The sequence below is a fragment of the Sparus aurata genome, chromosome 6 (assembly GCF_900880675.1).
Source record: "Sparus aurata chromosome 6, fSpaAur1.1, whole genome shotgun sequence".
NCBI classification, from domain to species: Eukaryota; Metazoa; Chordata; class Actinopteri; order Spariformes; family Sparidae; genus Sparus; species Sparus aurata.
In genome coordinates, this window is record NC_044192.1 from 25,001,563 (window position 1) to 25,029,437 (window position 27,875).

General features: G+C 41.8%; 1 protein-coding gene across 5 annotated transcripts in view; it reads left to right on the forward strand.

The window, feature by feature from the left end:
* LOC115583436 (arf-GAP with coiled-coil, ANK repeat and PH domain-containing protein 3-like) overlaps window positions 1-27,875 on the forward strand; it is a 63,860-nt gene that overhangs the window by 21,651 nt on the left and 14,334 nt on the right. For all 5 annotated transcript variants that reach the window (XM_030420279.1, XM_030420280.1, XM_030420281.1 and 2 more), the window contains exons 2-10: window positions 7,447-7,504; window positions 12,535-12,654; window positions 13,187-13,240; window positions 17,692-17,750; window positions 18,076-18,259; window positions 18,396-18,440; window positions 18,566-18,661; window positions 19,633-19,707; window positions 20,927-20,938. In XM_030420279.1, coding sequence (XP_030276139.1) covers window positions 7,447-7,504; window positions 12,535-12,654; window positions 13,187-13,240; window positions 17,692-17,750; window positions 18,076-18,259; window positions 18,396-18,440; window positions 18,566-18,661; window positions 19,633-19,707; window positions 20,927-20,938 — 703 coding nt within the window. The remainder of the gene's footprint in view (window positions 1-7,446; window positions 7,505-12,534; window positions 12,655-13,186; window positions 13,241-17,691; window positions 17,751-18,075; window positions 18,260-18,395; window positions 18,441-18,565; window positions 18,662-19,632; window positions 19,708-20,926; window positions 20,939-27,875) is intronic.

Here is a 27,875-nt window from a genome sequence, read left to right on the forward strand (position 1 = left end):
ACCACCTGCGTCTGCTCAGACATAGCAAAATGATCCACTCTTTCGAGACATGTTATCTATTTATGGTTTTAATTCTCCAGAAACAAAGCCAGTGATTTTATCTTTGTTCTTGCAACGAGTGATGGCATGGAGAAACATGGGGAATCAGTGCAGCTAAGTAGTATCTATATAGACTGAATGACTGATGTTGTGACTGATGATTCTGCAGTGAGCAAGACTGACCACAGAGCCTCTGTAGCTCTTAGGGATCAGTATGCTAAGTCTGCTGCTCAAGGGCACTTTGACTGTTGCAGCGGGCACAGCAGATGCACCACAGGCCGCACAACAGCCACCTGCTCACCGCTGTCACACACCTGCCTGTCCGTGACAGAGATCGTATCAGCAGGTTGATGGCTTTTGGCTGACGTCCTCCCCGGAAAAAGACCATATCAGTGGAAAATCAGGGAGCTGGTGAGACGGAGAGGGAGATACAGGGACAGACACATCAGACACAAAGAGGAAATTGGTCAGTAAAAAAAGCGTGAGTAATGCTGATGCCTGTTGCCATGGTGATTGGGGTCAATGAATGGTTGCCATGGAGCTCGCTACTTGGAATTCTGGGAAGGGGATGTTTTGGCGCGCGCGTGCATGTGTGTGTGTAGTCTGAATTTGTGGGACAAGGATGATGAAAGTGTATAAATAAGACTGTATAGTTTAAATCTGTGTGTGCGTGTGTGCAGTAAAGTACAGTACAGCCAGCTTAATAACAACATAGAGACTGTTACCACAGACCCTTCTCTGGTCTTTTTGAAATAAAAAGAATTCTAACATCTTGATATTGCAACCATGATGGTAGGATGACTGTTGGTACTTTGACAGAGTATTAACACAATAAGATTTTTGATAAATAATTCTGAGTAATGTGGATATAATGCCTTACTTTGTCCTCCTATGTTACTATCCTTACTGTAATGCAGCCTTGAAAGCAGGACAGAACAACACTTATACCATCACAATGTAACGACATCCGAAATTTGAGGTCCCTATATAGTCTCATGTGACATTAATATAGTAATATAGTATAGATATATAGCCTCGGCCTGATGCATGCTACCATCAGTCATTAGTCAGCCTCCTATTTGAATTTCTAACTGACATTAAATATCAGAATCCAAAAAGAATACAGAAATAGTCGTTTGATGTGTGCTTCATTTTGAGACTGAAAACTGAATCAAAGCAACAATCTGTTTGATTTAAGTGTGCACACTCTTTTTGTACTTTTTGGTGGGTAATATGGAAAAAAACATGGGAAATGTAAAAGTCTGTTTTTGGTTCACCCAACGAGTTAAGCATCTGAGAAATCACAAAACACTGATGCTTGCTAATATCATACAAACATGGTTTTCATAAAGACATCACGCTTATTGCTTACAGATACAGCCTCATATGAAATGGTTGACAAAATTGGACGTTCTCCTGTCACCCACCACTACAGTCGTGTGTGCCACGTCTAACATGTCCATTCTCCATCATGTCATGGACAACCTTAAGCTGTTATTGCTACAGTAAAAACATGTATGATGATCCTTTGAATTGACTTTATTTATGGTTATTTTTCTACAACCAACGAACATGTTCTTTTACATAAATGATCCAGCTGTCAGCAAACAACACACGGTAGCAAAGACTTCAGGGCTATTTCATCCTCTTTGTTTAGCAGAAAGTTACATGTAGCTACCTGTGCCTTTGGGTGGAGCGTAGTTTTGGCTTGTGTCCTAGTAGGTCGAGAGTTTTCAGATGAAACTGTGTATATAGTAGGTTTCCGGGTCAGTGTGTGTGTGTGTGTGTGTGTGTGTGTGTGTCTTTCGTCAGTTATATTCTCCATTTGATTCATTTGTTTATTTAAGTTTCTCTGTGCGTGCATGTGTATGTGCGCTCAGTCTGTCATATCCAACATCCCATTCATTTGTTTATTTACGATTAGTTGTGTGAATGTGTTGGTTTGTGTGTGTGTGTGTGTGTGTGTGTGTGTGTGTGTGTGTGTGTGTTTGTGTGTGTGGGTGTGTGTAGACCACGGATTTGCTTTCCATCCACCTGATGTTAGTAGGAAATGAGGTCAATGCCCCACACAGCCAGACTTGCTGAGTCAGCTGGCAGATGATGCAGAATAGAAGATGGAGGGATTAAACGAAATAACTACTGATAATACAGTTAAGTGTTTTTTGCAATATCTCTCTATAAAAGCAAGGAATCTCTGTCTGTCTGTGTGTGTGTTCCTCAAATATCTCTGCGGATCAGGATTAGACTGACCTGAGACTTAGAACATGGCTGCTGTGTGGTTTAAGGGTGTGCGACGTTGGATTAGTTTGGACTGCAATGATACCGTTAATAAATTATTTCATAAATGCTTTACCAATTCCGCAAGCATTGTCAACTGTAGCCACCACAGTCACGTGCGCACCAGAGCCAATCACTGCAGAGCCCAACTCCACGACATACCTTAAGAAACAAGCGGATTTATACCTGCAGCGGCGTGAGCTAGACCGGGATTTTGCCGGTGGTTCCGTTCCGTTCTGTGCATCTAAACTGAATGTTGTGGATTAATGAGTCTATACGAGTCCGGACCGAGTCTGTTCAGGTCTGAGGAGATCTGGATACGCAAGGACAACAAAGTGGAATCAGAATCTGTGGATGTTCGTGTGTAGCTAGCTGCTAGCTGCTAGCCCACCCACACGGCCCACCTTCCGAGTCAACGGACCGGACGCACCGGCACGTCCAAATCCGGACTTAGGGTAAATAATGTCCAAATAATGTGTGTTTAGTGTGTAGTGGAGTCGGTTTTTTGTGTTGTGAATCAAAACAATGAGAAGACTGCTGAATGTGGAGCAGGCAGTGCAGCTCTTCATTGAGCTGAGGAGCCTGAGGCATTGCCTGCATTTAAATGTAAATAGTTACATATAACTTTGTAAATTTCCAAAACTTATGCACAAATTTAGCAAACAACAATTTATATTTGCATTATAACTAATGCAATTGGTTCATTAAACATATTTGTGGTTTTCACAGTAAAAAATCTAACTTTTTCCTACTCTGATTTTATGTTATTTTGTGATTTTAGTGTTAATATATATATATATATATATAATATATATATTAGTGTTAATATTATATGTCAAATGAAAAAATAAATGTACAGTCACACATGTGAGGTTGTGCTGAAAATAATGACACCAAACAAGGCAAGGTAAATAGTTTTTAAGGTGAAATATAATGGTATAATCAAAAGTAGTCAAAAACGGCCAATTATATCCTTGACGTCCCACCTTCAAACACAACCGCATTTCGCCATCCATGAAAAAGCTACTTAACATACCACTTTTCTATAGGAATACATGCTTCCTACGGGCAATGCACTAGTATTCTTAATAAAGGACAGGATGCTTGTGCACAAAAAACAAATTGCACATCTACTACACAAATACACTCATATGGATGCATTTTATGTCACCGGCTCAGATTAGGGAAGCACCACAGAGGAGGATGAGTGTGGATGCACATGCATGCACACACTTTGCAATGATGCTTACATGATGGTGATTACATTTGATTAGAGGCTGCAGTATTAGGTTTCAGTTGTAATGCAGATATTGTTCAGTTAAAGCCCAAAGATCGCAAATTGATAAAAAACATAATTTATTTACCCTCAACACAACGTAGAGCTCATAGACCCACTTCAGCCGGGGTGTACGCTAATGCTTTTAGCTTAACAGCTACAGTGCAGATTTAGGAGCTGTATGGAGCCATTCATGTAATTTTTGCTGTTTTTTATGTGGTAAAACAAGTCCCCATCTAAATCAGTTGTGTAGGGGAGTGCTGCAACGTTGGTTTGCTGTGAAGCTGCTGAATTTTTTCATAATCAAAGCTCGACCGACTTTGGTGGCGAATAGATAATGATGTTAACTTGTTCTTTAACATTTCTCATCTTACTCTACATAGTCCAGTGTTTGTTTTACTTAAGGCGCATCATGTCAAACAGACATGTATCATGTCATTCCCACTGAACATCTTTGCTAATGTCTCGTTGCACGTGACCATTTCAGCCGTCAGAGGACTTATTGGTCCCTCTGCCATTGTTCCTCTGGTCCTTGAAGTGATGCTGATGTGGATGTAATGCCATGTGACACATCAAGTCTGGAAGTCATGGGGGGCTCAGATATGTCTCTGGGCTGGACGTGTGTGTGTGTGTGAGTGTGTGTGTGGGCTCTCGTGTGAAGAGATGCGAGAGGATAGCCGCGCAAGCTTCATGCTCGAGTACACACGCAGAACAAGAATAGACTCTAATGTGGATGGTTGTTGGGGCTGATAGAAGTGCATGTGGAGCTTGTGCATGTGACGATCCCCTTCCCCCTTTACTGGTGATGTCAGAGCACGTACAGTATGCAACAACTGGCGGCGAGGATGAGCCCATCCCCCCTCCGGACTGAGCTCCATCACCGCCACCATCATGAGCGGAGCAGCTCCGGGGTGTTCCTCCAGTTTCACCAACACACACACACACACTAAACACACACAGGAAGCAAGTGTCATTGGGACCAAATCTGAAAGCACGTGCGCATCATTTGCTTCTTCGCTGCCTTTCTATCTGCAAGCAACAATCGTGTCTCGCAGCCTGACCCATAATCTAATAATCCCATAACTCTCTGGTGTGTTTAGTTAAGGAAACACATTAATAGCTTATACACTGTAGGGGACAAATGAGGACAACAATATAAGCTCACACTTTGACATACACGCACAAATGTGTTGGTGTTGTTCCTACAACATCATAAGTGATGCTTCAGGACCATTATTGCAACCGACCGACCACATTTTAGGTATGTAAGAGCTTTATGACCAGAAGATACACCTAAGCAATAGTTTATACCAAACTACAGACAAACAGAAAATTGATTTACGAAAGGAAAAAAATACCTGAAATAGTACAACAATACCAGATGTCCTGGGTGATAGACCTGTGCTTGTCCCATCCATCCATCATGACCTGCTCCCATTGTGGAGTTTGTCACTTCAGTTGCTATGATGATCCAGGAGCAGCTTTAATGATGATCTTCCGGGAACAACACCAACACCAGTCGCAAATCAATTCCAATTTCCAGCAACAAAGTCGGAAGAATGACTTCTTAACTGGAGAAGTCGGACCATCTGAGGAGCACATGTATGTAGCCTTAAACAACCCAGCAACAAAAAGCTTGCTTATGATGTGAACGTTTGCTTTTTGGACGTTGCTGTTTCATTGCACACACATTTTGCTCTGCTGAAGCCTGATAACGACCAGTTCATTTGAATCAGGGAAGCGTTTAAAACATGCAGGTCCGGAGGCCACCGGGACCAAGATTGAGAAACGCTGTTGTAGGAAGAACACCAACATGGTGATATCAGATAGAACTTGCATGTCAACACATGCATCCGACCTGCAGAGCACCAGCACCACAGTTATCCTACTTTCTTGTGTGATGAACTTGAGAACTTGGATCAATAGTGTATGGGCTGCTCTTGTATTAAATGTTGTCTGTGCGCCACTAACTGTTTATTGGCAGTGTGAGCTGCCCGAGACACGGCACGCTTGTAATGAGCTTACCCTCTAGATGGAACAGCTGTCTGACATTGAACGTGTTCCCTTCATCATGACTTACTGTAACAGAGAACACGAAGCTCGTACATGCGGTGTTGTATTTCTAATCAACGTGCGGCAAAAGAGGAGAAACTGTGAGCCAGTTTGATGGATTACTCTGCACCAGACATTTTGCAACAACAATACTCAAGTGCAGCAAATTACTCAGACTGCTTAATGAAAGGTCTCATCAGCTCTGTTTTCCAACTCTGTGAAACAACATAAATCAGCCTTCTGTGGAGACCACACACGCGTCTCCCTGCTGTGTCGGTGTCGTGTTGTTGTGCAGTCTGTATAAACAGTGTGTGTGTTCTGGATGAGAGAAGAAGAAGACGACGGACACAAGTGAAGAATGAGCTGAACATCTCTCTGAGCATTGTGGAAAAGCTCAGGAGCAGAAAGGAATCCTGTGAATGTTGTTCTCTGGAGCAGGTGCTAAAGCTCCAGATACTGACATCTCAGCCCCCCTCCGCTCCTTCGCCGTGCACGTCCCCTCTGAAGCAGAAACAGGCCGAGTCACGACCTTTGTAGAATAAACTAGCCGAGCAGGTGTTGTTGCTTAAGCGTTTTTTTTAATTATCTTGATCCAACTCTTCCACTAAAGCGTTGTACAAGAGGGTGGAGTCGAAGCTGTTTGGTGAGATCATCATCTCCCAGAGCGTTTTGGGTTATGGTCAACATGTTGCAGCACATGCAGGGCGTGACGCCGATGCTTGGCAGCTCAATCGTCTCCAATAAGCTCCAGCTGATCGCGAGGAGTTCATGTGTATTTACCTAATGAGTCATTCCGTGCTTGTCTCTCACTGGATTAATTTTGGACCTTTTTCACTGGATGTAGGTTTGTGTGTCACAGGAATAAGAAAAACAATTTGACCTGGCGGGACCTAAAATACAGCCTCTGTGGCCCAGATACAAGGAGTTGCCATAACAACTGACCCTGTAAATGTGAATGACTGTGTGTGTGCATGCACGTTAATGGAAAAAGACCCCTAGGGGTAGGATGGTAAAGGTTTCCCGCCCACCCAAACCACCTGATATACACACACACACACACACACACACACACTCCAACACCCTAGTGAGGCCCTCATGTCCTGTTATCTTCGTACTTAGTGTGTATTTAAAATGTCACCTAAATCCGGATTGCATTGTTATATGTTATTTTCTCTTCTTCTCGTCCCGGATTCATGAAACCGTCTGTGCCGCCCTCTTCCAACGGCTCACCTCATGGATACTTAAGTGTCGGTGTACGTCTCTGCATGATGTCATTCATTGATTTTGCAGCTCAGCCGTGGCCACTAATCTTCCAGAGTGATGCCTATGTCGATCCGGTCATCAGGATTAATGTTCAAGTCTGCAAGACTGTGATGCATGGTGCCTGATTGCTGCTTAATTTTCAGTAGGGGGGGGGACACAGATAATGGTGGTGGGAGGCTTGCGTTGGAATACGCAGAACAATATACCTCTTACTGCATCAGTTTGGTGTCTTTCCTGTCATTCTTTCACCATGCCTTCATCTCTCCAAGCCTTTTGTTCCCTCTGCGTAATCTATCAGCTTTTTAAGATGTCACAAACACATTTCAAACTTGAATGTGATGATGTCTGACATCGGCATTAGTCACTATGATGTTATGGTTTATCACTAATCCGAGAGTTTGACTGTTGTTCTGACTGTGTCTGTAACGATTTTCAGATTAATGTGTGGTTCCTCCCCTCAGAAAGACAGATTTTCCGGTTTGTACTGGGGTCGGGCGTTACTGTCTGATTAACCGTGTGACTTTGTATCTTCTCTACAGGGCTGGAATTGATGATGTGGAAACGGACGTGGTGGAGATTGAGGCGAAGCTCGACAAGGTATCTACCACGTTGATATAATTTTTCTGTGATTCTCATTAAGAATAGCAAATTCGACTAATATGCTGGGTGTGTATGTTCCTTTGCATGTTTCTTCCTCCATCATGAAAACCACTCACAAGCTGGTGTAGTATGTAAACATTATGCATATTATGAAAACACTAAAAGAGAGACTATCTATCTATCTATAAACAGTATTTTCCTTAGATACAGTGGAAATGATCAGAAAGCCCTCTGCGCCTCTGTCTGTCCCTCACTCTCTTATCTAAATGTCAAGGCTATTTAAACCAGGAAACACTGCAGACATGACTTATTATAATTAATAGCTGCTAGACAACACACAGACACACACGCACGCACGCACACGCGCGCGCACACACACACACACAATCAGCAAACACTGATTAATGTCAAAGAGGCAGCTTTATATTCTGTGGTGTGACAGCATCACAGAGCTGTCCTCTGTTATCTGAGCATGTGATGTCTTTGTTTGACCTGCTTGCTGAAAGAAAATGCAACATGCAACACAGCAACAGCTCTTAATTGATCATTAGTGTTCATGGACATCCACGGCTGTGTGTGAAAGGTTTCTCTGCAGGTGATTTTTAATTACCACAATGTCCAAAAAGATCAGAATCTCATTTATTGATACATATATTACATGTTTATTTTCAGATTGAGGACTGCAGGAAATTGTACTCACTCACAGATCTTCATCAAGAGCCATGCATTCTTTTTATACCTTGATAAATGTCAACAAAATCTGGCAATGTTAAAGAAAGGGAGATAAAATGAAAATAAACCCTGGATCTGTCCTTCTATCCGGATCTGCACCAAAAATTATTAGGGTCTGTTCCGGGCGGAGACCAATCCTCTATACAGATTTCGTGGAAATATGTTCAGTAGTTTTTGTGTAATCCTCCTGACAATCCAACCAACCAACTTACGGGTACAGGTGTAAACATAACCAGCTTGGTGGAAGTGATAAGAGTTAATGGCAAACTAGACAATTGGACTGAATTTCTCCATTGCATCGTTGTCAGATCTCATTACTTACAACTCTGGCTCTGATGGAAGACCACAGGAATTGATGGCTAACTGTCTCCAGGGAGTCTATGAGCTAAGACGATGCCTTCACAGATAAACTAATAGACTTTAGAGGATGAGACAGAGTTAATGTTGTTAAGTGGTGACCGCACCTTCTTTCTCCTTCGTCTGCCTCTTCACATCGATAGTATGTTGAAGTCGAGCTCACTTAGAAGTGTACAGTCCACCTCGTGCAGCCAGTAAATAATAAAACATATTAATTTCCTTTTCTTGTTAACACAGTCTGTCTCTGCTTAATCAACAGCTCCACATTGTTACTACCCCACTTTGACATTTCAAACGAATGTCCTTCCCTTCATCCCGACACACATAATGTAGAGCACACACATAAAAGCACACACACACACACGCACAGATTATCGCTGCCCCCAACAGGTCAGGACCCTCTCATTGAACTTTGAGCTCCTTTTGAACACCACTGTAAGATGACGAGGTTGCGGGGGGGAGAGAGGTTTCCATCAGGCTGATTTGTTCTGTTCAGCAGGGGTCCTCGCTGAGAAGCTGCCGGGGGACACGCTCTTAAAGGAGTACATTTATGAGATAGATGACAGCTGAACCTGCCCGCAGTGATGCTGACCTGTATGACCGCTGTGAAAAAAAACATTCACCGATGCAGATTGTAATACGTTCAATCCTGGCTAGCTTGACTTTGCAACTTATTAGGGGGACTGTTGTGCTTGTTAATCCACATACTAGCATTTGTGAAGTGATTTTGAGGAGATTTCAAAATATGGAGATATACTGAGTAGCACAATATAGCCTTAAAATATTGTAAAATAAAATAAGTAAGGCCATATTGCACAGTCCAACTATACACTGATCATAAATTGCCACCCAAAAAATTCACATCCCACACCTCATTGACCAGCAGACATCTGCATTACACTGTAACTGTTACAGTCGATTAACAGGGCGAGGTCTGTCATGTGGCACCAGATGTGGCATTTTGACTCCAAGTGGACCCCCTGTTGTTCTTCCAGCCCATTTATCAACAAATCCTGACACATATACTGTCCCTGTAATGGCTGTGTTCAGACCCTGGGGGCTCAGCAACGCACACCATGAGATCAGTTTCCCCCATATCAGCCAATTTGTTGACAGATATGTTGTCAGACCAGCCTGGGAGCAGCAGCAGGGCAGGAATCATGCTGCCTTGTCTTTTGCGTGGATCAATAATGGTGTCAGTCATGTACATGGGACAATAAATACGTATACTGTATGATGTACATCAGATAACATCTATACATACAGTGTACACTTAATTTTTGCAAAGCAACGTCTCCTGCTCATTTCAGCAATGCTCACACACTCATCATGTTATAGACTCTGCAGTTGTCGGTTCCCATCCCTGAACTGTGCAGAGTCAAAGTCTGACTGTCAGCCACCTAGCTAACCACACTCACATAGCGACAACCTTCGGAACTCCTGCACCAAATGAGATAATTAAAGGTTTACTCAACTCTCTCTTCTGCATGCCCTCTTCCACCCCGCCCCGCACCAACACACACACACATGTTCTTATTCTGTAGAACACACTGCCAGCTGAGTCAGTGCAGCTCTAATGACAGTGTGCCGCTCTGTAGCTTATCATATAACCCGTGAAGTGGGAAAGTGTGGCGGTTGCCAGTTAATGTGGTGAGAACATACCATGGCTGTGAACTGTCTGCACCTGGTAATATAACATGTTTACAATCAGGCCTCCTCTATCATACGGCTGGACTCACACCCTGTTTGCTACCCACTACACAATATGTGCACTATATTACTTTTAGCCATTTTTCTGACTGCCTTTATTCTTAGTGTTTTTATAGTCATGGCTCTGAGGATGCCACTGTCGGTTTGTCGACAGTTTGGTCCAGACTAAAATATTTCAACTATTAAGATGGATTTTCTTGAAAGTCTGTGACATTCATGCCCCCCAGAGGATTCCACTGACTTTGATCCCCTGACTCTCCCACTGACGCCACCATTTGTGGTTTGATATAAAATTTCTCAACAATAATTAAATGGATTGCCTCGAAATTCAGGAACTATATCCCTGGTGCCCACATGGTAAATCTAATTGATTTTCCTCTAGCTCTACCATGAGGTTGACATTTACTGGATGGTGAACTTTGGTCCAGACATTCTTGGTCCCCTGAGGATGACATGTGATAACTTTTGTGACTGTTTAATTATTCATCCGGAGCTATCATCAGGTTATGTGCAGTCTGTGTGCAGATTTGCAGATGATACTGACCTTAAAATAATCGATAAACAATAGGTTTGCTAAATATCAGCTTATACATTTGATTTTCAATGACCAAAATGTGCACATAAACATGCACGTATGACACCATGAATTAATTCTGTTTTTCATTAACCTCTCCTGGTTTCTTTAAGCAGGCATAGACAATTTATTTGCGTATCATTATTAAGTAATTGTTGAGAATAATGACACCGCTGGCATTTGGATTGGTTCCCTTGCTTAAACCTCGCTTTTACTACACTATTTTGTCTACCACCAGCAACGAAATCTGTTGGGAAAATACAGGCTGGCTGGTGATCAGGCAGGCTGGTAGCCTGGCACCATTTCCATCTGCTTTTACATCTCATTTTTAGACTTAATGAATTCATGTGTTGTTGGTTGTTGCTACTCTGAGAAATACGAAGAGCGATCAAGTTGATTTGTGAAAGCGGCGCCAACAATAGTACAACTTGGATACGCTAGGAGGGAAAATTGTCTATTCCCAGTTTTAGTGTCAGTGATGGATCTGAAAGCCTGTAGGTGAACATTCTTGAATATTACAGGGTGTTAAACACATTCATTTCAGTATTATTGCTTATTCCTTATGTTCTGACATAAAAAATACATCTTTGGCTCATCCTTAAAGCACCCCAGGATGCTTTGGCATCCACATCAAAAGCCACCAATATACAGTATAGTCAAGAAAACATTCGCACAGTGGAACAATGACATGCTTAATACTTTTTTTAAACATCACAGTTATTGTCAAGGTTGTCAAAAGAGGACTCAAATGCAGAACACAAAACATGGCAGGTTAAAACACTGAAAGCGAGCTTGAGTAAAAGTCGATGTCCGAACTATAGATATAAATTACAAAATACAAGCAACATAAGGCAGGCCAAAAGGCTGGCAACAAAAAAGGAATAAGAGCAAAAGCAAAACTAAGTACAAACCGGTATAACACGAGGACACGTAAAACACGACAGGAAGACAGGAGGCAGGGAACGGACGAGAAACGCATCTGATTCCAGCGAAGAATGAGGGGAAAACACAGGCGTAAATACACAAGAATGATTTACCAAGGAAACACAATAAAAATGAGCAGCAAAAAGACAAAGACACGAAGTGGAAAGTCACAAGATTCATGAGAATATAACCACAAAATAAAACAGAAAATAACTAACCCAATGACAATTATGTGACCATGCAGTGATCAGTGATGGTGTGACTATTGATATGTGTTTTAAATCTCAATTTACTGCTCAGCATTGAAATAACTACTGAGAGGTTGGTTTTTTTTTCTGTCGGGAGTCGTGAGTGAGTAAAGGATAAAGTCAAAGTTGGACTGTAGGTCTGCTGTCAGATTGATGGAAGACAGACAGAGATTATAAACCCATGTTCCCTTGATCATCTTAATCTTTTGCCAAACTTAAATGTTCACTCCTATAAAGCCGCACTCGCTTCAGTAATGCCAACACTGTCCTAGAAACAGACACGAGGATCATTCTAAATTTGAGCTTTCTCCTGGACTCTAAATGCGACTAACAATTATTTTAAGCTTTCCTTTTTGATTCACCACACCACTGCGCCTATTAATATCCCAGTGTCACACTGTGTAAAACATGTGACTCTTTAAATAGACTGTGTTTTTTGTTGTGTATTTAAAGTGATTATTTTTATTCTCTGACCCTGCTAGCTGGTGAAGCTGTGCAGTGGGATGATTGAGGCCGGCCGGGCCTACGTCAGCGCCAACAAGCTCTTTGTCAACGGCATCAAGGACCTGTCCCAGCAATGCAAGAAAGAGGAGATGATATCGGTGAGCAGGAGTTCGAAACTGACCTCAGAGCTGTATATTCTTCGCTCCGGATAACTTCTCAACAAATGACTGCTCATCCATCTTTGCGGGGACATTCCTGTGATTCCCCACATGAATAATAACAGCAGAGCAGTATAAACAGTATTGTCCAGACACCCAGTCATCCAGCTGTTTTTAAACATGACAGATGTGGCCACATGCAGACAGGAGATGTTTATGCCTGATAGTTTACATGGCTTGAAGCAGAGAGATCTGAAACCTGCTTTATGGTTTTCTCTTAGGAAAACATTTGGACTAGATTTCCTGTCGGTACGGGTGTCGCCCTGGTAGCTTTGGGGTGAAACAGTGAAGACTTAATTGCCTTAACTTATTTTATAAGACCAAACCTTGATTAAGTTCTCTGGACACTACAGTATACACAGGGACAGTTTGGAAAACAAGTTTTTATTGTTTATCATGTGAAAAATAAGTTTATATTTGTATGGAAACTTGTGTGCTTACATTACGTGTGTGTGTGTTGTCAACATTGCAGGAATGCCTTGAGAAGTGTGGAGAAAGCCTCCAGGAGATCGTCAACTACCACATGGTGAGACACACATCAGCTTTAGCCACAGGCGAGGGGTCGAGGTAGAGTGTTGTTCCGACACGCCCAGGTCCTTTTGGCATGTTAACGTCTTTCAGACATCCAGTACCTCCTGGGTCCAGTGTTGCGCAACTCTCATACACACACACACACACACACACACACTCTTACACACAATTTAACTGTGACCTCACTGCGACGCTGAAATGTGTCCACACAGGCAGGTCCACATGCATGTGTCTGATTCAAACCACATGCTTCACCAGATGTGTACAGCAGCTACGATTCAGAAACATTTACACACATATAAGACACACACACATACACAAACACACACAAACAAACACGTACACATAGATTGTCTTCATATGACTCTCTCCTCATGACTAAGTGTGATTAATTTCCCTTTTTCTGGGAATCTGCTGAAGTTTTTGGAAAAGCCTGAAGACAATTCTAGATTAAAAGACACTATGATGACATTTTGGAGTGTTTTTCACCGTACTGTATTACACACATGACGTGTTAATATGTAAGCGTTTGTGGTTTTGTGGTGTTCAGTCATCCATGTCTGTGCATGACTGTGTGAATAAACTTGTCAAACACAAAGTTGAAATTAGTAACAGCGAAACATGAGGCAGAGAAGGAAAGTGAGCTGGAGAAAAGAGAGGGAAAGAAGGGGAGGAAGGAACAAGCAGAAAGGAATTAAGTAAATTACATTCTTACATGATTTTTAGTTGTAGAGCATCACTGGTCTTGTGATTATATGAAACCAGATATGCTGGTTAGGACCTCATTGTTGGTGCTGTACTTCTGCCCTCTGGGAGTGTTAAACATACGCATATCAGCATCTGTTATCTTCCCCTTTTCACATCTATATTGTGGTTTGACCTCGTCAGAAACTCCCAGAGTATGTTTATACTTTGCATTAACATTCGTCCTGAGTGATCCAACATCTCTAACTCCGAAAGTTCACACCTGGCATTTCGACCCATCTTCACTTTCGTTTCAAGTGTCCACTTGTGATCTAATTTCCGCAAATAAAATGTACAGTATTGGGAAAAACTGACACAATGATGAAATAATTTTGTGTATAACATATACTGAATTTACAAGAAGGTCCAAACATTTCAGAATTTGATATAGACAGCATTTCACAATGTTTGTAAAGCTTCTCCGAACTCAGTAACTCACAAAATTGATCTGTTTTTTTTAATGGAGTCTGGGGAGTTTCTCCACCGGTGACAAAGAAGTAGCCTTTATTAGTCACTGTTTAATGTATTTATAGAAAAAAAATATATAATATATTTTGCCATTTATAAAATGGCATCTTATTTCATAAATTTAGTGTAAATGGTGAAATCAGTTGAGAACTTCGGGTTAAAAGAGCTGCTAAATGTTTGGATGTCAGGCACACTCTTCACACATGGAAACCATAGCAAACCAACACTTCTTACACGGAAAAGAAGCAACTTCATGTTTTGCTTTTAATGCCGACTGTAGAAGAAGCCATGAAAGATTTAGAATTTGCTGTAGCTGTGTGACAAAGAAGGTTCTCCTCTCTCAGCAACTTTCACAAATTTGTGCGATTTTTGGGGGGGGACTCGGGGGATATTGTGGTAACCAGTTAAAGAATGAAATCAGCTGAAAGTGGCAGTCTCTTCACAAACATCTGCAGCTTACAGTGGCAGGAAAGAGAGCCAAGGCATTTTATTTGCCTTGCAGTGAAGCAAATGGAAATCAGGCAGTGAGTAATCCATTCTGCCTGTCGTCAGGGCTTCTTCCTCTTCTTGTTTCACAGAGGACGTAGGTTTGCGTTCTGTCACTGTAACAACCATCGCGTCCTGCATTGATGACGCCCTTGTCGTGTACCCATCAGGTCGCATTAACATTTAGACTACAAAACACATGTGGTCAAATGTGTCTCGACAAGTATTTTGAGTGATGTGAACACAGTGCGTATTCGTGGTTGTTTACACTTAGGGTTAAAACTTGATCCTCCCGTGTTCCTCACTAATCTGTCATGTTCTTTTCCCCTTGTATTTTATTTTTATCATTCCTTCACTGACTCTGTTTCACTCCATCAAGGTCAAGCCTGTTTAACCTTAAATCCCTTTTTAAATCAAATCAAAGGCCTGCGCACTAGATAGCATCCATCAGCTGCGTGACGTCCATCCAGGGGAATCTCCTCCTCTCTTTTCCTCCACGTCTCTCTTTGCATCGACACGTTTGCAAGATCTTAGTTGCTCGAGCTTCCAGCTTTCTCCCATAACCCACCACTGTTAACAATTTCATGTTGTTGTTTATTCTTTTGTCACCACCTGTTTCCTTTTCCTGTGCTCATTCACCCATCCTCCTTGTCCTCTCCTCTCCCAGCCCTCCTACTTTACCCTTCACCACCGCCAGCCCGCTCCTCCACCCTAACACCCAGGAATTACACTAATAGCTTGTCTGGCAGACAGTGTGAATGAAGGGATGGAGGGAGGGGAGTGAACGCAAATCAGTCTTTGTTCCACCACCCCGGTGATGCCTTTTCCTGCACATTGTCAGCCCTCGGCAGACACAAAAGAAGCCATTCAAACAGGAAAATGAATCTCAGAATAAATCACTTGAGGAGCAAATGTGTGTACTTTGAAACGTACAGGATTCCTACCCCTCATGTTAGCAGATTGAGAGTGATACCGCTGTGGATTTTAACAGGTTTTTTGTGTTTAATTAACTTTCTGTGCTTTGGTGGTTTTAGTCCTGCCAAATTCAAACGTTGGTTTGTGTCTCTCATGCAGAACAGATACAGGAGAGGTGACTGAAGGTACACTTAAGTCCTCAATAACTACGTATGATCTCTGGGGGAAAAGAGTGCGGGATATCCGAGTGAAGACATGTTGTAGGTTGTGTTGGGTCATACCCGGGGCACCATAATCCAGAACAGGTTTGGGTGGAACATTTGGACTAGTTACATGTGGGTCAAAGTCTATCTGATGGAACTGATTTAAACTTTTCTTTCTGGGATTAAATTGTTTCCTGTGCAACTGGCAGACATATTTATACCACCCCTGGAAAGTACCAAACCTTCACTCTGTACAGCATACAGTGAATACAGTCTCCTGACACATGTTGAGTAGTAACATAAGTACAATCAACGAGCAGCGTGTTAAAGAGCAGGGAGTGTCCTTCACCGTTGGCCCTTTTTCATAAGTGTGATCATAGAAGCAAATTCTCTGGGTGTTTTGCAAAGTAATTAAACATAGAGAAAAAAAAAAAAAAGTGACACTTTGTTGAAAGTACTGCTTTATTTAAACCAAATCAATATTTATTCATCTTTAATTTAGAAACATTATTCTTCGTATATTATGGATTGAACATAAAGAAATGTCCAGTATTTAGCTAGCCAGCTAAACTTATGTTATGTCGAGAAGAACTTTAGTCACGCTAGTTTAGGATATATATGTCATATAGATATTGATGATAGTATAGGCATATTTTTAGCACACCTCGCCTCTAATTTGCACACCTCTAACCCACCTAATTGCAATTAATTGCAATAAAATCCCATAACTAAAGTTCTTCTCGACATAACATACATTTAGCTGGTATCATCAATATCTATATAGCATACATATATATGTATATACATACATACTTGATTTGTGTAAACCGACAGCTAAAGCAAGAAACCAGAAGAAACAAATATGGGAAGTCATCAGATCAACACATCACATGGATGAAGGCACGCACAGACACACAGACTAAGCCTGTAATCCTCAGTGTGTGTGTTTATTAACTTGGGATTGCTATAGAAAGTTTAATCCACAGGCTGTCAACAGTGATTGCTGTATACATTGTTTGTGTGTGTTTGTGGTCAAACGATCACAGTCTAATCCAAGTGCATTTGTGTGTGTTTGTGTGGGTGTTTTGTGCGGCCATTGACGCATTCACTTAGGTCTTCAGTTTTCCATACGCATGGATAAATCGACGAGACGTAGGCTACATATTTCCCTAATAAAGATGGATGTTCTCATTTTATTTTGTAGTGTGGTCAGAAATACAGAAGTGGACGAGAAACGCTCATCTAGAAGGAGTGAGCCTGCACAAAAAAATGGAGGGAAAAAACATAGTGAAGGACAGCTGAATGACAGGAGTGTGAGATGAGGAGGAAGAGGAGGAGGAATCCCACAGTTAACATGAGGAGAAATCTGGGATCCTGCAAGGCTGAAAATGTGTTGAGGCAGCAGCTGTGTGTGTGCATGTCCACATCGCTCTTTCCTTCCCCCTCGCTGCCTGTGACATTATCTGTTATAGTTGTATGATGGGAGGGGTCATACTGCCATCTTGTGTTGAGATGTAGCAACTACAGCGTTGCAGATTTAATCACGGTTATTTCTTTAATATACTCTGTGTGCACTTATGATATGAAATCCTCCTTTTTTTTTTACCCCGGTCACCTTCTCTGTGCACAGATTCTGTTTGACCAGGCTCAGAGGTCCATCAAGCAGCAGCTTCACACCTTCATTAAAGAGTGAGTATATAAACATGATTTGAATATATATCTCTCCTGCTGCTACAAAGAAAGATGTATTGCATGTTTAAGGTGACATGTAAGGGCTATATGTGACTTTTTTGATCCACACTACAGACAGCTGATGTGTCAAAGTGGACTTAAGCAACATATTAAACCACCATATCAATGCTGTGAGACATAAATGTCTAAAATGTAAATGTAAATGCTCATATGTTATCTTCCCATGTTCTCATTTTTTGCCTGGTTATTATAGGTTGCATGCAGAAAGTGACCAATAATAGGACAAATCAAACCCCCACATGCTCTTGTGATCTCTCCTCAGGGACGTGCGTAAATTCAAGGACACCAAGAAGCAGTTTGACCGGGTGCGCGAGGACATGGAGCTGGCCCAGGTGAAGAACGCACAGGCGCCGAGGAACAAGGTGCACGAGGCCGAAGAGGCAACGCAGGCGCTCATCCTCAGCCGCAAAGCCTTCAGGCACCTGGCCCTCGACTACGTGCTGCAGGTGAAACACACCAACTCCATTGCTGTCCCGTAGATGGCGCTGACACCCAGCAGCTGCAACAAATGCAGAAAAGGAAACACATCTCAGACATGCAGCCTCAAATCTACAGTTTGCTCTTCCTCTTTGTTTTTGGCAGATTAATGTGCTTCAGGCCAAGAAGAAGTTTGAAATCCTGGATGCAGTGAGTAGCCCAGATCCTCGAACACCAATATTATGGTGTTCTTTATTTGTGTCTGTGTCTGGCATGTATATGTAGAGTCCCTGTGGTGCATCCCAACCATCCTTGTGTCCCTGTGTCTCCTGCAGATGCTGTCCTTCATGCGTGCCCAGTACACACTGTTCCAGCAGGGCTTTCACATCCTGGATGAGATCGATCCCTACATGAAAAAGCTGGCTGCGCAGGTGAGGCGAAACTAACGAACCAAAGTCACACGCAAACAGAGAAAATGCACATTCACGATTCTTTTGTGACTGCGTTTTTGCTCAGCATCCCCCCAAACAACATTCCACCGTCGCCTTCATTGACTTTAACCAAGTATTGGAGTCTTGTCGATGGTTGTTGGAGATTCAAAACTCGAAAACGAAAGGTTAAAGGCGCACGTTGCAGGATGTTGTGAGCTGCTGTTTGTGAACGCACCTTTTAAAGGTGAAGTGATTCCCGAGAAAGATAGCTGATCGCAGCGCATCAAGTCGTAAACTGTCAGCGAGCCAACCCAGAGCAGCGGTATTTGAGAACCGGGCGAATGAGACCCAGCAATCAGCTATCTTTCTGCAAAATCGCTGACGCTGAGAAACGCCACAAACACAGCAAAATGATAACAAAATACAGGCAGAGGGACGAGTTTTATCTGGTGATACAGATACGCAACACCCTTCTAGTGGGTCGTAGGAGTCCATTAAAGCTGCAGCGAGTCGTGAATCATTTGATTCTTTGATTGAACATTTACATAATAAACTGGCGATTAATTTTCTTTCAATGTTCCTTTTTCAGTCAGATGTCAAATATTTGTGATATGTTGTGTTTTGTTAGAGTTGTCCTAATCATCCAAACTATAGTATCATACTAAGTATCCATAGCACACATTTAAGTGTTAACCTTGATATCTCTTCTGCAGAGAAATCTTCCGTCTTTGTACTATTTCCTCTTTCTGGTCTTTTAGAGACATGTACGTCTTTTGCAAACAGACATACAGCAGATGTATTTTTGTCATGTGTCGACCACAATAAAGTGTTTGTAAGATGATATACTGGGCTGCTGAACAGTTCATATCGGCATTAAACATCAGTCCTTGCGTCTGTCTGTCAGTGCGTTTGTGTTTCATAGTCCTCATTCACACGTCTCATCACCTCTGCCGTCTCTTTGCTCTGTGCAGCTGGATCAGCTGGTCATCGACTCGGCCATGGAGAAGAGGGAGCTGGAGCACAAACACGCCCTCATCCAGCAGAGGGTGAGACAGCAGCACAACTCTGAACTTCCCTCCCTCACTGCCAGCACACTTCACATCTCTCCTCCTCCTCATCAGTTTGTGAAGAGTAAAGACAACGTTTGTCACGAAGGCAGTTTGTCTTCTGCATTTATTCAATTCAGAATCAGGTGTAGAGCCTTTCGAGACCGAGACCCACCTTGCACCAAACATTATTGTTTTCGAAGCTCTGTCAGAACGATTTCCTGAAATGCCACTGAACTAGATTTTTGTCCCGACACAAAAGCCACATCAACATTTCTCCCTCTCACTTTAGCGTGACAGGTTCCTCATAATTCAGTGGAACACGCTCACTAAAAGACTGGGGTTAGAGAATGTGTTTATCTCAGTCTGTCTGCCTGGAATCTAAAAAATGATCTTGCATCACAAGACCATATCTTAAGTTATCATCGAAATACTCTCAAAGAGAGGCTTTCCACAGAAGCCTGGGATTATTTTTACATCGCCGTAACGTGACTAGAGCTTCCGTCTGTTCGTTTGTTTTGTGAATTCACCGCAGCACAAAAAAAAAAAAAAGCTTCTGAAATAGCGAGAACGAGTTTATGGAGTGTAGAGTGCAGTTTTTATTTTTTTAGGCGCAAAGTTTAAAGTAGAAAAGCAGTCCCTGTGTAGACAGTTTGATGTATTTATTTTATGGGTCACTCAGCTAAATAAAAACAATCCTATCAAACCCTCACCCTGCTCAACAGTCACGCTCACACACAGATGCACAGAACTCATCCATCTGTTACCTGAAGAGATGCCAGAACGACTTCTGCCCTTCCCTCTGATTGATTTAGTTGCCAAGTGCAGGCGTCCTGCCAGACACAGCACGCAGCCCCGTGTCCAGCCTAATGGCCTTTCAGCGACCCCTTCCTCTTTGATCTGACTGCCTCGCTCTGACTGACTGATGCTACTTGATTGTATTATTGATATGATAGTTTGATGCTTAAGCTGAACACACCTCATATCTAATGTGCCCTCGCTAGAAAGTCAAAGGGATTTCTAATGAGACCAAGCTATTAAACATCTTTGTGAAAAGACCTTCTGGACCCTCTTGGAAGTGTTGTCTCTCATTAACATATTTGGCTTCATGCAGTGAAATTCAATTAGTGGTGACCTTGTATTAACACTTGTATCTTTCTCTCTCTCTCTCTCTCTCTCTCTCCTCATCTGCTCCTCACCTGACATGTTCCTCCCCCAGACTCTGATGCAGGTGAGTTTCAGTTTTTTTTCATATCTAGAAGTGAACTACATAAATTTAACTAGTAGTTTAAGTACATTTTGCAATGCTTCCTCCTGTTTTTGTTGCACAGCGGAAGAATCACTTCCTTTGTGCCGTAATTCTGACCTCTAATTTTTGAAAAAATGGAAAAACCCAGCCCGGAGGCAGACTGAATAGCCCAGTGATCGCAATTATTATAGGGAACCAATCTATGTATTATTTGTTTAATTTTTCTAAAGCCACACTGAGTAATCTGTATCTACTTCAGAATGATCAACTACAGTAAAAGAGTTGTATATTGCCAGCTAACTGCTTATAACTACAAACAAATACCGTATATTAGGTATCAGTTAGTCATGAAAATGGCTATTTATTACAAATGCTCAAAGAAGTTGTTGCTGTCCTGTAAAGTGAACAGGCTGACTGAGTAACCCTGCTCTGGACAACACCCTGACATGGACTCTAGTCTAGCCAAAGCTGACATTACTTGTACTTTACCATGAATAATGTGGTATTTTATGTATCACCTGTGAACAAGTGGGAAGTAAACTTAATTGAGAGTCATTTTGTATTTATTTGTAATTTTGTTTCACGTGACCATCATGTGGTCAGTTGATAATTCTTATACAAATATTTTAAACTACTTTCTCTGACAGCTTTAGTTAACCAGCTTTAGTTGGATCTCTCCCTTGTCCAGCTTTTTCCCACGTGAAGTAATTACACCGCCTGTACTGCGGTGTAAAACTTTTACGACAGTACCAAACTAACATTTTCAGAGGTTTGAAAAGAGGAGAGGAGTGCTGCAACGGGTTTTGGATTTCTTTTTAGAGGGTTAGTACTATGTTCATATGCTGTCCTTGAAAGTTGTCAACCTTGATCACAGTATCCATAAACAAACATCTTTTTCCACGTAGCCCGTCTGAGATTTATCACCCCACTCTTAAACACCATAAACAAACAAATCTTTTTCCACGTAGCCCGTCTGAGATTTATCGCTCCGCACTTAAACACATTTCCTGGTCTAAAGGCTTGTGTGTTTCGAGCGCACAACTTCAACTTGCACTCGTAATGGTAGCTCATAAAATGTGGACCGGCAGATGTGTGTGTGAAAGTTGTTTAGAGCCGATGAGTGATTAATGTATGGAGAGCAGTTTTATGGTCGTCACATGCTGGCTCCTGTTGTAGGAATCAACAGGCTGTGTGTTTGTGTGTGTCTGTGCAGTCTGATCCCTCCATCTTTTCAAGAATGAATGTGGGAGGAATGTGTTTGTCTGGAGTCACACAGGATACAGCAGTCAAAACATTGTTCACTAATGCTGTTTAGTGGCATTGTGTGTCTTCCTCTGAATTTCTTCAACTGTGTGTAGGAGGGGATTTAGATTCTTTTGACATGTGATCATTTTAGGGACTTTCATCGTACAAACCCTGAGGTTATTTTTGTCTCATTTGACATTGTCTCTTGTCCTAGATCTCTCTGTTGTTCCTTTATTTCTCTGCTGTTCCTTCATCCTTCACATGCACCCGTGCATGGAGGCAACCATACGCCTTGTTTCTCATTAATGCACACACACCGCATCGATGTGGTTATCACGCACCTGTGAGAAAGATATGTAATAAAGACATGATCATTTACATTTCGATAATAAACTTTATTGTTTAAAAGTACATCAGTGCACTGAAACAAGAAACTTCACTTAGAATCACTTCACTTCACTTATCTTTTTCATCATTATGATCTCTGGATCTCTCTCGTTGCGTACCAGACAACATGCACTGTTAGTGATCTGTGTTAGACCAATATCAGGCAATAATCAGCCAACTAATAAATCGGTAGTATTTTACATTAAAGCCAATCACCAGAATAAATGTTGGCATATTAATGTATGCATATAACACAGATACATTATAACTTTGTCTTACTTTAGGTTGCAACTTTTCTTTAGGTTCAGTTTTCAATTTTTCCTTTTTTCACAAAGCTGTGCTTAGGATTTGGTCAGGTTCAGGCCTGTCAAATTACAGCTGGTATTGTCGCCACAAACCTAGCTGCAGATGTTCAGACTTCCCGTCCAAAATATCTGTTTTTTGGAGCAACAAGTACAGCTGGAAATTGTCCCAAGGTATCTTTAAGGATATCCAGGGGTGTCATACTTCCAAATGTTGTAACACAGACCTGAACTGCGGTCACTGGCTTTCCAACTCTGTCGCCTGTAATTCCTCTCCACCGTCTTTCCCCTGCTCCTCCTCCCGTCATGAAAGTCAGGTAATAAACCTATAATGTGAACGTGATATGACACGTTTTGTAGAAATGTCAATGGGATACATATCCTTTGACCCGTACGAATTTGAAAGTGTGCAGAATAGTTAGCTGCTGACATGTTATCCTGGCGACTGGGCTGTTTGTTTGCAGTGGGTGAAAAGATTATCCTCCTTTTTCTGTCTGTTTATCTGCAGGGTTACATTCCAGAATTGATCAATATGTCTCACTCTTGCATGCTGATGTATGTTTTACATTGTGCAACATACAGTACATTATGATGCTCGTCTCGTTTCTCCTGATGAAGTGCTGTGACTGACAAAGCTAGTAGAGGGCAGTACACAGTAACAAACGAGCTGAGTAACTACCAGGTATTCAGTTGGAATTAGTACCCTTACGAGTGAGGTTGGTCATTTAAAGTTTATGTACATAGAATAAGTAAGCAGCTCCAGCTTTATCTTACAATATCAGACATGAGGAAAATATTGATAAGTACCCATAAAGCCTCCAACAGCTTTTAGACTTGACAGTCCTTGTTTCAGCCAGTTTCAGAAAGGAATTCATCTTTTAACCCAGTGAAATAAGCATACGTGAGAGGCAGTAAGATGTCCTGAGCACAGCTGGCTCTATTGTCCTCTACTGTTGGTCCAGATCTTGTATCCACATTGCTGGGGAGGTCAGCTGCATCACCAGAGGCTGGAGAGATTTGACTGTGCTTGACGCCAGCCTCAGCCCATTTCATCCTCTGTCTGCTGCCAGCTTGACCAGAGTCAACAGATGGTGTTATGATGGCAGTAGTTGGTTGACAGAGACGGACAACTAGGAGAGGACAGATAGAAATGCAGGCATTTTATTATCTTTATCATGCCTGTTCAGTTTCGTATTTGTGATTTTCTCAAAATGACCTAAACAGAATGGAGATTTTGATTAATACTCATTTGTAACTTAAATTAAGTCATATTTTTATTTAGAAATCAAAAATACTTGAGCTTCTTTCACCTTGTCTTTATAATGTCACAGGTTGAAATTTAAGTCCAACACAATCTTTACCTTTTCATATTACACACTAGGGCTGGGTATCACCAGGTACCTCGCGATACGATACTATCACGATATTTTGCCCACGATAACGATAATATCACGATACAGCGATTCTGCGATAATCGATATATTGCAAGAAATTTCATCCACGATACATCACAATATCTGTGTCACTGAAGAAATTCAGAATTTATTGACTGCACTGAATCCATTTCACAGGAATAACAAAACATTGTCAATCAATTTCACATGAATGACAGCCAAGTAAACAAAGAGTATATTGCACAGTGTCTCTTCTTAACACACACACTGACTACAACTATCATTAAATATCTATATGTGTGGGTTTCAGAGCTGCTTAATGCATTTTTTAAATTTTATTTGGTTGTATCCTGATGTTTGAATAAAGATAATGCTGTCCTCCGAAGATGGGTGGTGGGCCAAAAAAAAAAAAATGTTTTTATTTTATTTTTTTTTTTAGCATTTTTAAATATCGATATTTGGCACCAGTGTATCGATAACGTACCTCAAGACGAAATATCGCGATATATCGTAGTATCGATATTTTGGCACACCCCTATTACACACTACATTGACATTGAACGCTGGACACACAAAAACAAGCATTTTCCAGGGAGTCATTATACTCTCTTATCAAAGACAGTCGCAGATACCGCACTGGACTGCTGTCGTCAGTCAGATGGGAAGATAGTCTTCCATCTCCCTCTATCTTACTGAAGCCCCCATGTTTTGTATTAAAAAAAACTGCCCCCGCCGAATGCAAATGCAATGGTGCAGGAAGATGAAGCCACAAGACGGAGAGAGAGTTTGTGAATTATAGATGGTATACATCCTTTATTAATCGGCCATTAAGTAAGTGCAGCAGTCAGAGGAGAATATGATAGCTTCATTATGAATGTAGTTGGGGCTAAATTGGATGTAACTTAGGGCGAGTTATTTTTAATTGGGAGGAAGATGGATAACAGCGAAATGAAGAGGTGTATGATAAACTTGATGATATTATAAAGACGGGTACTTAGCTGTAAATGTAATAAAAGAAAATTATCATTGTCGATTAAAAAAGGTCTTAACTTGACCTGTGTGACATTTTCATGCATGTGAAGCCAAAACAATGATCTTATCAAAAGTGAGCAATTATTTTAGTCATCCCTTCTCTGTACTTTCACGATCTGTCACTTCTCTTCTACTTCTCTTTTTTGTTGTTGTTGTTGGTTTTGATCTTTACCTCTCTTCGCCCCCCTCCCCCTCGTTCTCCTCTCTCTTTTCTCTCACAGCAGTCTTTCATGTGTGCAGGACTTCATTGTGGCTCCCTCGGGGATTGTTGCCTCGGCGGCGCTCTCCTCCTCTATTGTTACAACATTTGGCTTTGCAGCTTTTTGAGTCAGAGAGACATAAACAGAGAGCAGCGAAGACATAAAAGAAGAACTGCTGTAAGAAAACTGCAGTGAGGGGGAGTGGAAACATTTTATAAGGTGTTGCAAAGTGGAGAACATTTCATCACCTTGTGTCAGTACAAATTATTCAGCTGACTATAGCTTGATCTGTTCATTCTCCCGGCACATTTCTGTCTGGAAGAAGTCCAAAATACAAATCAGAAGAGCAGCAAAATGGCACGTTTCAAATCGGTTCTCCAGACAGATTCTGCAACGTGCCACCCTTAAAGTATGATGTATTTAATTCAAGTCATTTGACAGGCAATGCATGTGCCAATGCTGTATTGGCAGTCAAACCGCTGTGTGATTGAAGGGAAGTGTCTGGTATGTGGTTCACTCAGACTAGCAGCAATCAGTGTTATATGCAAATCTATAACGTCTCACCTAAAAACAGATCTATTTAAAGATTTCCATATGTGAATAAACATCTCTGACACAGGTTCACAAGCAGTGATGGAATGGAAGCACAAACCAAACGATCAGTCGATTTAATGAAGAAATTTGTTCCACCTCAACCAACTACAACAGTTACATGTTGCTTTTGCACACATGAATAATCATCTGATGATGTAATACCTAATAATAAAACAGCTGCAGGAGACTTCTGTACTTTTGGCCAACTTTTAACACTTTAAGTACATATTCCTGACTACATGTACATACCTTTACTCAAAGGAACAGTTCACCCATGAATTTGAATGAACTCTTTATCTGCTCACCCTCATGCCGACAGGGAGTCGGGTGAAGTTTTGTAGCCCACAAAACCCTTCTGGAGCTTCACAGCAAAACAGTGTTGCTGCACTCTCGTAAGAGCTGAAGAAGGTAGGGATGTGTTTTTAAAACGAGACCCCAAATTGATGGAAAATACTTAATTGGCACCTGCTTTAAGCCAAAATCTTAACTGTTGCTGCTTAGCTCAAACATTGGCACACATTTCAACTGAAGTGTTGTGTCAAGGTTGAAAAGAACATCTTTTTTTCAAAACAGTTTGGGTTGTCTGGGCTTCCTGAGACTTAGATTACACCGGATGAGTTGAATTGAGTCATTTTATGTATTAGTTTGTTTTGTTTTTCTGTTGTTTTTTTGTTTTTTGTTTTTTTACATTTGAAAACAAGTCTCCATCATCCCCAGTTATTAAGGAGCACAGGAGTTATGCTGCGAAGCTCCAGAAATGTTTTGTGGAGGGGGAGGAGCTAATGACAGTATTAAACGTTTTGGGTGAACATTTCCTGTAACTTATATTTTTAATAAATCTCAGCGTACATGTTTTATATAAAATTGTGAATTCTGCCGTAAATATCCCCTATCTTTTGGGCCCATGTTTTTGAAAGGACGTGTCGCAGCCGCCTGTTCCTCCGGACAGTGGCGCGCTGCGATCCTCCACAGTCCCGGCTGATTTAAGGTGGGAAGAGGGGGCTCCGGGCTGGTGTTTGGGGAGCAATAATGTCGGCTTGATTAGGCAGGAACAGTGCTGGGAGCCGCAGACAGATGGAAAGCTGACTCCTCCAGAACTGTGGGTGAAACCCGGGGCGTCAGAATAGCTAGAGGGGATCTGAAATGGCGGCGTGCCCCCCTCAATTTCTCTCTGACATGTTTGATCTGCGGCAGCCGCGGCGGGGTCAGCGGGGCACGGGGACACAGTGACAGCTGTATGATGATGAGAGCTCGCGCCAGATCCACGCGGTCGGGACAGTGTGCTGTGCAGGTGGCGGGTGAAGGAAGCACACGAGCGCGCTGCGGTTGGCCGACAGTCTGATTTGGACGCGTGAGGGGATGCGCGTGTGTTTCTCCCGGTTCGTCCGCTGCTGCACGTGAATAACCTGCGGGATCATTTACCTGGAGATGCTCTTTTCTCTCTGACGATCATCTGTCAGAGTTTATTCAACAATTTTATTTATTAATTATTTAAGTTTCAATTACATTTTTTCCGTTTTACTGAGTTTGAGATGCTCCTGGATTTCTGTGTGGTTAAGATGAAGATATTCGGCAGGCTGGACTTTACCCTGGTGAGAGGCGCTCTTTGTTTCGGTTCACTAAGGTCCAGTTCACATGAAGGACACTGACCCCACTCAGTTATTTAGTCAGGACGTTTATCATTGTACACATGTTTGTTTTTTCTTGTTTTTTTTTTTTTTTTTTTTTTTTTACATTGATGACCAGGCCACATTCAATATAAAAC